General features: G+C 51.8%; 1 protein-coding gene and 1 long non-coding RNA gene across 2 annotated transcripts in view; one reads left to right on the top strand and one right to left on the bottom strand.

Annotated features, from left to right (window-relative positions):
- Positions 1–1647: 1647 nt before the first annotated feature.
- Positions 1648–4705, bottom strand: LOC137418934 (uncharacterized). Its single transcript, XR_010982731.2, has 2 exons — positions 4591–4705; positions 1648–1854 (listed from the first exon to the last, which is right to left on the bottom strand). It is a non-coding gene; the product is annotated as an uncharacterized LOC137418934 (long non-coding RNA).
- LOC137418648 (cofilin-2-like) overlaps positions 2937–10886 on the top strand; it is a 65125-nt gene continuing 57175 nt past the window's right edge. Inside the window, exon 1 of the mRNA XM_078784066.1 lies at positions 2937–3098. Within this exon, the coding sequence (XP_078640192.1) occupies positions 3046–3098 (53 nt within the window). The 5' untranslated portion in view covers positions 2937–3045. The remainder of the gene's footprint in view (positions 3099–10886) is intronic.

The raw sequence follows: 10886 nt of genomic DNA, 5'->3' as shown, positions 1-10886 counted from the left end.
CTTCATCACTTCCCGTCTGGACTACTGCAATAGCCTCCTTTATGGTTCACCCTCAACAATCACCAATAAACTCCAATACATTCAGAACTCCGCTGCCCGTCTACTCACCCATTCCCGGACCCGTGACCACATCACCCCCGTCCTTTACAAGCTTCACTGGCTCCCCATCTCCCAGAGAATCCAGTACAAAATCCTCCTCTTGACATACAAAGCCCTCCATAACCTGGCCCCATCCTACCTGGCTGACCTCCTCTCCAGACACACTCCCACCCGCAACCTCCGCTCTGCTGGTACCAACCTCCTGACCCCCCCCCATCCGGACCAAATTTAGATCCTGGGGGGACAGGGCCTTCTCCATCGCTGCTCCCACCCTCTGGAACTCGCTACCTCACACCATCAGAGACTCCTCCTCACTCACCACATTCAAAACATCACTCAAGACCCACCTGTTCAACACTGCATTCAACATTTAACCCACAGCATCTAACCCCTGACTATCTCCTCTCATTCTCCCTCCTTTGTGCTTTGAATATTTCCCTCTTGATTCTTCTGTTTTTTGCAATTGTTTTTATGTTTTGCAATGCATTATGTTTTGCACTCTGTCAAAGCGTCTTTGGGCTTCCTGAAAAGCGCTATATAAAATAGATGCATTATTATTATTATTATTACTAGGGCATGCCCGTACTATATCTATATCTAAAATTATATCCCCCCCTCTATTTACATGAAATGGTTTGGTTCATGAAATGTTTTGGTCCATTCGCAACGCCAAAGCGAACGGCGAACGCTTTACATGAAATGGTTTGGTGCATGAAATGTTTTGGTGCATTCGCAACGCCAAAGCGAACGGCGAACGGCTTGCGAGTACAGTGACAATCCCCCCCCCCCCCCTCTATTTAGATGAAATGGTTTTTATTAGTTTTAAAACATAGTTTAACGCCAACATAGCGGCAACATAGTTTGCAAACGTGAAATAAATGAATACGCTCTCAAATGTGCCATCCGAGGCAGAGTGTGTCCGCCACGTTCGGCACACGCGATAGCTCGCTGCTCTCTGATTGGTTGAATCGTTTTTTGGACATAGCTCGGTAAGTAATTGTCCGATTAATATGAAACCTTGAAAAGGCACATCCTCGGGTCCCCAGCAATATACCTGGCAAGTTTCAAGTATATCGGACCCGTGGTTGTCGAGAAACAGCGGTCACAGACAAACGTACAAACAAACACACAGAGATTACTGGAATTATAGATAGATGAGTTGAAGAAGTATAAATCCCTCGAGGCATACAGGTTGTACCAAGATGGATGGGTGCGACAAATCCTACACAAAGAACTGAATGACATCCACTTGATTCGATCCAAGGTATTAATATATTAAACAAACATGTATTTTTTAAAGCTGCTTGTGTTAATGTTATGGACCTGATTGATTAAGTGCCCTCCATTTGTTCAAAAACCACTGCAGTTTTAAGCTGTGCATGCATGTGTGCATACTTTGTAGACATGTGACGCACAGTGCGAAGTGAGTGCCGCCATGTGTGCTTTGTGCGTATGGCCATAAGTCATCACCTATATTTATCATGTAAGCAACGAATACATAGCACGTTCTTCACATGATAAAATCGAGATTCATTTTGACCGAGTTGATAAGAGTACATAACTTTAGAAAGTTTATTGGACAGTTTCAAATTCAATACTTTTATGTTCCAGGTTTCGCATTCCATGAGGATCCATGACAAGCCGCTGGAGCCGTGGATAATCCTGAGCAGTAATGGTGTGATTCAGTCAGCCCATTGCACTTGTGTGGCCGGTCTTGGCGAAGGCTGTAGCCATATAGCAGCCGTGCTGTTTGCGCTAGAAAATGGAAAGCGCATCACACAAGAAACATCTGTCACTGATGTGCCAGCCTACTGGATGTGTCCCACACCAGCCAATTTTCAGACTCCATTGAAAAGAATACAGGACATGGACTTGCGATCTGCTGCCAAGAAACGGAGATTAACTGAAGAATTTCCACCAGCAAGTGCATGCATCCAGTGACCTCAATACTTTGGGCACCATACCTTCCCCCACAAAGCAGGAAGTAGATGCATTCCATGCCAAACTGTTCAAGGCGCTGCCAAACTCTGCTCTATTATCACTGACGGACACGTACAGTGATACCTTTGTGCCAAAGTCTGTTCTAGGGCTACTACCCAAAGAAATGACATTGTATTATGACAAAAAGTTGGAGAAGAAAAGCTACAAGGACTTAATGGCTTATTGTGCTGATTTAGAGATCTCTGTCAGCACCGAGCAGAAAAAACAAGTAGTGAAAATGACATCAACACAATCATCTTGTGCTTTGTGGCATAAAATGCGACTTGGTCGTGTGACAGCATCAAATTTTTATGCTGCATGCCATTCAAGTGTGCTGCAACCTGCACTATCAACAGTGAAAGCGATTTGCACACCCCAGTCCAAAAGCTTCACTTGTGCCGCCATAGAATGGGGGAAGGAAGTACGAAGGTGTTGCCCGTAAACAGTACGAACTGGGGCAGCACAAGATGCACAATGACTTTATTCTTCAGCCGAGTGGCTTGTGGTTGAGTGAGGAATATCCAATGTTTGGAGCCAGCCCAGATGGACTGGTGAGCTGTGCGTGCTGTGGATCCGGATGTGTCGAAGTAAAGTGTCCATACACACTAAAGGATGCGGATGTCAGTACTTTGAAGTGGATTGAAGTGGATGACAATGGCGATATGCACTTAAAAAGAGGCCACAAGCATTATTACCAAGTGCAAATGCAGTTGTTCATGACAAAGACACAGTATTGCGATTTCATTGTCTGGAGCCCCGACAAGATCATGAAAGAGCGCATATTCGTTGATGAGGAATTTTGGGAGAAGATGTCGGAAAGAGCAAAACAATTTCACCAAAAATGTGTTATGCCGGAACTTTGTGCAAAATATTTTACCTCTCGTGCCACACTGAAACCTGGGAGGGTCAGCGAGAACACTGCTGCAACGCCTGCAGCACAGGACACCGAGCTGTACTGCATATGTCATGGGCCAGACAATGGGACAAAGATGGTGTGTTGTGATGGAGAGAACTGCAAGGTGCGTTGGTACCACACACACTGTATTCAGATGAAGCGTGTGCCTAAAGGTTTGTGGCTGTGTCCACAGTGTAAATTAGATTTGTAAAGTGTATGTACTATCATGTCTTGGATGGCAGGCCTTCCAGAAGGAAAACCTACAACTCCCAGGACAGGATCAATATTTGTGATTGAGATATTTGTTTATTATTATTAACAAGAGTTCCCTTGTGCATTCCAATTCTATACATGAAACCGAAAATAAGACCATATATATTTTATTTAGAAGAGTATCAGATGAAATGTGGGTTTTGAAGCCACCTTTCTGCAATCTGTGTGCTAAACCTGGCCAGCGAACTGCCTGGGTAATGAGATGAAGAGTGAAACATATATTATTTTATCGGATTGTCTACGACCAGCACATTGATGCAGTTCAGCATAGATTTCATTCGAATGGAACAACAGAAGGACAGAGACTTGCAAAGCAGCAACACACACGGACAACTTTATCAATGGTTGGCGTTTTATCACTTTTCTTTTTCTTCAAGAATTCCAGAGGTATTTCCGTGTCGAAGATTCTGAATTTCCTCACGACAAGCCCGATGATGCGTTCAACGTGGATGCGAACACTGGCGATTTTGCGAGTGTTTTCCACTTCCATGGGGTGGAGTTGGTTTTTTCCACCTTTGAAGTCGGGAATCACCAGCTTTGCCTGATAAAAGGCAATATCATCCGCAATTTTGAAGCCTCTATCTGCAAGCACAATATCTCCAGGCAACAGATTTTGTAAGAAGCCAGATTTCTGTACAATGTGCTTGTCAGATGTCCGACCCCCCCAACCAGCAGAAATGAATATGACTGTCCCTTGTGGAGAAATACCGATCAAGTATTTCACTGTATGGTGTTGCTTGTAGTTGGAATATGTGTACACCTGGTTCAAAGCACCACTAGGTTTTTCTGTGAATAGTTCAAAGCAATCAATTATCACCGATACTCGGTCACCAAAAGTTCTCCAAAAACACATGGGCATAGACTTTCGTAGATTTTCACGATCAGGCCATCTGACACAAAACTCTAATCTCACATACAGCACATCAAGTGTGGCATGGAACATGCGCTGTGCTGTGGACAGTGATATATTTAACTGATATGCTATATCTTGGAACACATAATTCATTCTCAGTTTTATCAGACACAATAAAAGTTGTTGATACTTTGAGATCTTTTGCATATTTGGAAGTTGGTGTTCTACCATCTCATAAACTACGTCCAAAAGTTCAATATTCGGCAACCCAGTGTACAACAGAACCTTGTCGGGGTGCAACATAGGTACATCGGTCAAAATTGTTGTTTCTTTGTTTCACCATGTCTTCTGCTTCAACAATTCGCGCTTTGTTGTCACTTTCAAGTTGTGATATTGCATACGACGTCAAATCAGTCTGGACCAGCTGGTGTGCAGATTCAATGGTGTCCAAAGAGGATGTGCTTCCTTCATTATCAATCATCACACTCACCGCTGGCTGTTCCAGATCAGGCGACTCTGAGGCAGAAGCAGCTTCACCAACGCTGCATTGCTGTCTTCTGTTTAGAGACAACAGCGATGAAACGGCATCAGCTTCTTGTCTTTTCCATTTGCGACCGCGCGCTCTGTCATACCTCCCAGAGGCTGGTGTGTCCTGTCCACACTTGGTATAACCAAGTTGCAAGGTTGGCAACCAAGAAGGATTTGTCTTGAGATGGAGATAGCATTTCTCATCTGAAATATCACAAAACATACAATAATTGCAAATAATTTAGGGTGTTCAGAATAACTAAAAATGTGTCGAGAGACACAGCTGATGCCCTCCCCATTAAAAGAAATACAAGGCGAGTTTCTTAAGTCCAAATACATGGCCAAAAAAGTGAAATATTCAATCGACAGTCAATATTTTATATTTAAATGTCACTATCACTGATATCATAAAAACCAAATATTGTATTCAATATCATTAATGATTATAGTAATTGTATGGTTATACAATGAAACATGTTCTTACTTACTGTTAACAAAATGCTCGGAGCAGACAAGTGTGCGATCCCACTGTGATTCTGTTTGGATGTCACTGCGATTGATGGCAGCCTTCCACAAACGCCACCTCTCTTCACTTAAATTTCTTGTTTCCTCACCCTGATTCAGTAGAAGTTTGGGCGTTTTGTAAAACTTAACTCCTGGCCTAACGCCTGGCCTGTTTGAACAACGAAATACGCTGCAAATTGGCATGACTGGTCGTGAACAAAAACTATTTAATGTGAATCCGCTGACGACGTTGTTCGAGAGGGTATCAAAATGGCCGAGGTGTCCCAGGGTGCCCTGCGCGCGTGCTCCGATGACGTCACAAGAAAACAAAGAATTGTCACAAAACAACTCGGGTACTCTGAAAAGCCCGTTTATCGGGCAGCAATATATATATATACACACATTATCCGTTTGCCCGGGAAAGGCGAGAGGGGACGTGGCCGGGCGTCCTGGCCGCGGCCTGGCAAGTCGAGAGCGGGCATGGCCGGGCATGCCCGGGCGTCCCGGCCGAGGCCTGGCAAGTTGAGAGCGGGCCTGCCCGGGCGTCCTGGACGAGCCCGGCATGGTGATCACTCCGCGTCCTTGGTAGGTGCAAGGCGATTGTATAAACCCAGCGGTAGCCGCTACACACGTCCCCCCAGAATTGACTTGCACCGGCAGGGTCAATTTAAGGGGGGTCCTGATGACCTGGCCGAAGCGACCCCTGGCGGGTCGTGGGGGGGGGGGGGGGGGTCCGGTGTGGTGGTGGGCGGTCGAGTGGGGGGCACCGTGGACGGGGGGCGGCCTCGCCGCAGTGGAAGGGCCAACCGTGGCGGTTGGTCGATGTCCACGTGCGCCGGCTTGAGGCGGTCCACCGCAATCCGGTCCGCCCTGCCGCCGATGTCGATGACGAACGACTTGTCGTCCCGTCGCAGGACCCGGAAGGGTCTGTCGTACGGCGGCCGGAGTGGCCCCCGATGTGCGTCATGACGCAAAAAAACGTACTCCGCTGTGCGAAGCGCTGGGGGGACGTAGGACTGGGGGTCACCATGGTGGTACGTTGGGACGGGGGCAAACCGTCGGGCGGCCTCCTGGAGGTCCGAGCGCTGGTGAGCTGCGGACCAGGGACTGGTAGCATCGGGCACGAATTGGCCCGGGACGCGTAGCACCTGGCCGTAGACAAGCTCGGCGGTGGATGCCCGGAAGTCCTCCTTGGGGGCCGTGCGGAGGCCCAAAAGGACCCACGGCAGCCGGTCAGCCCAACCGCCGTCCTGAAGGGCGGCCATGAGCGCTGCCTTCATGGAGCGGTGGAATCGCTTGCACAACCCGTTGGCTTGGGGGTGGTAGGCCGTAGTACGGTGAAGCTTGACCCCCAGGTTGCGGGCGACCGCGCCCCACAGCTCGGAGGTGAAATGCGGTCCGCGGTCCGACGAGATGTCCGCCGGTGCGCCGAAGCGGGCGACCCAGGTGGCGATGAAAGCCTGCGCCACGTCGGCGGTGGTGGTGGAGACGGGAACGGCCTCCGGCCACCTGGTGGTCCTGTCCACCATGGTGAGCAGGTGTGTGAACCCCCGTGATGGGGGGAGGGGGCCCACCAGGTCCACGTTGACGTGGTCGAAACGTCGTTCGGGCACGGTGAAAGGTGCCAGCGGGGCCTGGGTGTTTCAGTGGACCTTGGCCTGTTGGCAGGCTATGCAGGTGCTGGTCCAATCGCGGACGTCCCGTCGAAGGCCGTGCCAGACGAATCGCGCCAACATCAGCTTCTGGGAAGCTTTCCGGCCCGGGTGGGAAAGGCGGTCGAGGGAGGCGAAGATGCGGCGTTGCCAGGTAACGGGCACGATGGGGCGAGGCTGGCCTTGGGAGACGTCGCAGAGTAGGACAGTGTCCGCGAAGGGGACGTCGGCCAGGCGGAGGCCCATGTCCACCGCCCGGAGGGCTTGCACCATGGTGTCGGTGGTTTGGTCCGCCGCCATAAGCGCGAAGTCCACGCCGAGGTGGACCACGTTCGCGCTGGCCCGAGAAAGACAGTCGGCCACGGCGTTGTCTTTGCCGGCGACGTGCCGGATGTCCGTGGTAAACTCCGACACGGCGGAGAGGTGGCGCTGTTGGCGGGCCGACCACGGTTCCGTGACCTTGGCCATTGCGTCAACCAACGGCTTGTGGTCGACGAACGCCGTGAAGGGTCGGCCCTCCAGGAGGTGGCGGAAATGGCGAATGGCCAGGTGCAGACCGAGGAGCTCACGGTCAAACGTGCTATATTTGAGCTCGTTTGGCCGGAGCTGCCGGCTGAAAAAAGCGAGTGGCTGCCAAACCCCGTTCACCCATTGCTCATGTACGGCGCCCACCGCGTAGTCGGAGGCATCCGTGGTGAGGGCGATGGGAGCGTTGAGCACTGGGTGAGCGAGCACTTTTGCGTCGGTGAGAGCCCACTTTGAGCTGTTGAAGGCCGCGTCCATTGCTGCGGACCAGACGATGTCGTGCTTGGCCGGCCTGCCCCGGAGGGCTTCGTAGAGGGGCCGCATGAGTTGAGCAGCGCGGGGCATGAAGCGGTGATAGAAATTCACCATTCCCAGGAATTCCTGCAGGGCCTTTATGGAGCGGGGACGCGGAAACGTGGTGATGGCCTCGACCTTGGTTGGCAGCGGCACGGCCCCGTTATTGGTGACGTGGTGGCCCAAAAAATCAACGGCCATCGTGCCGAAGTGGCATTTGGCCGGGTTGACGATGAGGCCGCGCTCGCTGAGGCGCCCGAACAGTGTTCGGAGGTGGAGGAGGTGCTCGGCCCGGGACGTGCTGGCAACGAGGATGTCGTCCAGGTAAACGAAGAGGAACGGCAGGTCACGCAGCATGCCGTCCATCAAGCGCTGGAATGCCTGAGCCACATTCTTGAGGCCAAACGGCATCCGCAGGAATTCGAACAAGCCGAACGGCGTGATGACGGCCGTTTTAGGGACGTCGGCCGCCCTGACAGGTACCTGGTGATATCCCCGTATTAGATCGATTTTGGAAAAAATGACCCGTCCTGCCAGACGGGCGGAGAAGTCTTGGATGTGCGGGATCGGATACCTGTTGGGGGTGGTAGCGTCGTTAAGGCGGCAGTAGTTGCCACATGGGCGCCAGCCGCCCCCTGGTTTTGGGACGATGTGTAGTGGTGAAGCCCACGCGCTATCGGAGCGCCGCACGATGCCGAGGTGTTCCAAAGCGTCGAACTCGGCTTTGGCCACAGCGAGCTTCGCTGGGTCGAGGCGGCGGGCTCTGGTGTAGACCGGCGGGCCCGTGGTTGGTATGTGGTGCTCGATCCCATGTCGTACCGCGACGGCCGAAAACGTCGGCCGCGTGAGGGCCGGGAACTCCGTGAGCAGGCGAGCAAACTCGTTCGCTGCCGGGAGGGCGCATGCCAGCTCGGTCGGAGCGGAGCTGCTCAATGTGCATACCAGGGAGCTGAAGGTCTCGGCGTTGATGAGGCGACGCCGTTGGACGTCCACCAGCAGTCCGTGTGCGCAGAGGAAGTCGGCGCCTAGCAGAGCCATGGGCACGCTTGCGGTTACAAACGTCCAAGTAAAGTGTTGGCCGCCGAAGCAGAGGGTGACGTTGCGCGGGCCGAAGGTGCGGATGGCCGATCCGTTGGCCGCAATCAAGGAGGGGCCGCAAACCGCGGACTGCCTGTCCTGATCAGAGGCGGGTATGATGCTCAGTTGGTCGCCGGTGTCGCACAGGAAGCGCCGTCCGGATGCTTTGTCCGTGATGAAAAGTAAGTTGCCCGTGTGGCCGGCGCTCATGGCTGGTAATGAAGGCCGGCCCGGCCGTTTCCAGGCCTGCCGAAGGTGCACGGGGGTCGGCATGTCCGGGCCTTCTGTCCGAACCTGGCATGATAGTAACACCACGCTTGGTCAGGTGGAGGCCCCGGTCGTCGTGCTGGAGGTGGTCGGCTCGGCGTAGCAGCTGCCAATTGCGTCGGCAGTTCGGTCGTCGACCGTGCCGGGTGCTCGGGCGCCATGGGCGTTGCGTCGGACGGCGGTGGGCCCCAGGTCGCTGCTGCAATGCGTTGGCCTGCCGCCGAGATCTTGTCGGCTTCCCTGGCGAGGGTGCGGGGATCCGTGATCGTCGTGCTCGCCAGGGCGAGGCATACCGGGCTAGGCAGCTGACGGAGGAACAGCTCCCGGAACAGGAATGCCGGAGAGTGCTCGCCGAGCAGCGAAAGCATGTAGTCCATTCGCTCGGACGGGCGCGTGTCGCCGAGCTCGGGCAGGTCGAGCAGGCGCTGTGCGCGTTCCGCCGATGAGAGGGTGAAAGCGTCGAGGAGGAGCTTTCTTTCATTTCTCCAACCAAAAAGTCGAAAATTTGGAATATACCCCAACTACAATAATCTTAGAATCCAGACATGCTTTCTTCTATCACTCGTTCATGAAGTTGCTTGTTGTGAAACAACGTGATGCCCATTTGAGATTGGGGAATGAGTGGTTCTCAGGAAAGTAAAAAGTGAAATCATTTCAGGAAACAGACTGAAGTTTTCTGTGTAGAAGTGTCTATGGTGGTGATCATCACACAGTATCAGCTGGTGAGGAGGGGCTCGCACTTGTTTATACAAGAGATTGCCTGGTGAGGGCTTCGATGCCCTGCGTTCCCGAAGGTTCTGCGAGAAGATATCAACAAGTTCTACCTTTGTGCAGGTATGCACATCCCTCCAATATAGTAGCCACAGTACACTATTATAGTACCTGTGTGTATCTTAAGGTTCAACGGTGGATGGGAAAATCTAGCAACATGGATCCAGAAGGCCTTAGAATGGGTAGAAATTCAGGGTAAGCTTTTTTTTCCCTTTTTTTTTTGGATACAAGATCGAGACTCGTGAAAGAGCTAAGATTAATCAGGGGAGCGGTAGACAAGAAAAAGTCAAACCGACACATAAAACACAAAATAAGGGGAGCGGTCAACAAAATGGGGAGAGAGGGGGAAGGACACAAACACAACATTTGAGAGCAGGGATATCGAGAGAAATGTGGGAAGGAGAGGGCTTGGGGGGAGGTGGGAGAGTTATAAAACATATGGACACTGCAAGGACTTCCAGGAAAGAAGTTGGAATTTCAAAAAAGTGTATCTGGAGTGAAATAGCGGGGGTAGAAAAGATCAAGGTTTTGGATGGGGGAAGATAAGAGATGGTGGTGAACAGCTGTTTTAAAGACCTGGAGGGAGGAGTGGGATTGAAGGGAGTGGGAGAGTTTGTTCCAGAGGCGGGAGAAAAGTGGAATGAAGGAGTGAAGGTGAGCACAGAGCCCAGATTTTGGCAGTTTAACCATAAGAGGGTTGCTGGCAGATCTTGTGCAACCTGTAGGAATATTTGGGGGACAGAGCACAGAGAGAGCTGGGGGCGCAAGGCCGGAGAGGAGTCAGTAGAAGACAGAAAGACCACCAACCTGCCTGCGGTGAGTGAGTGAAAGGCCCTCGGAGTTAGCTTCATTGCAGAAGATTCCAATGATTCTGAAAGCTTTGGTTTCAACAGCGTGAAGCCGAGCTAGGTGTGAGGCAGGAGCACCGGCCCAGAGGGGGGAACAGTATTCCATTGAGCTGCGGATGAAAGCCTTGTATGTGGTGAGGAGCTTAGGTGTTCCAAGGAAGGACTTCGCACGACGGAGTATGCCCAGTCGGCGACTAGCTTTGGAGGCCAGCTTGGAAATGTGGTTTTCCCAAGAAAGATCATGGCAGATAGTGAGACCCAAAAGCTTGAGCGACAGAACTTCTTGGAGAGGATTGTTAAGTAATTAGATGGGAGGGCTT

This window comes from Myxine glutinosa, chromosome 9 (assembly GCF_964187855.1).
Source record: "Myxine glutinosa chromosome 9, kmMyxGlut1.1, whole genome shotgun sequence".
NCBI lineage: Eukaryota > Metazoa > Chordata > Myxini > Myxiniformes > Myxinidae > Myxine > Myxine glutinosa.
This window is presented reverse-complemented; position numbering and strand designations above follow the sequence as displayed.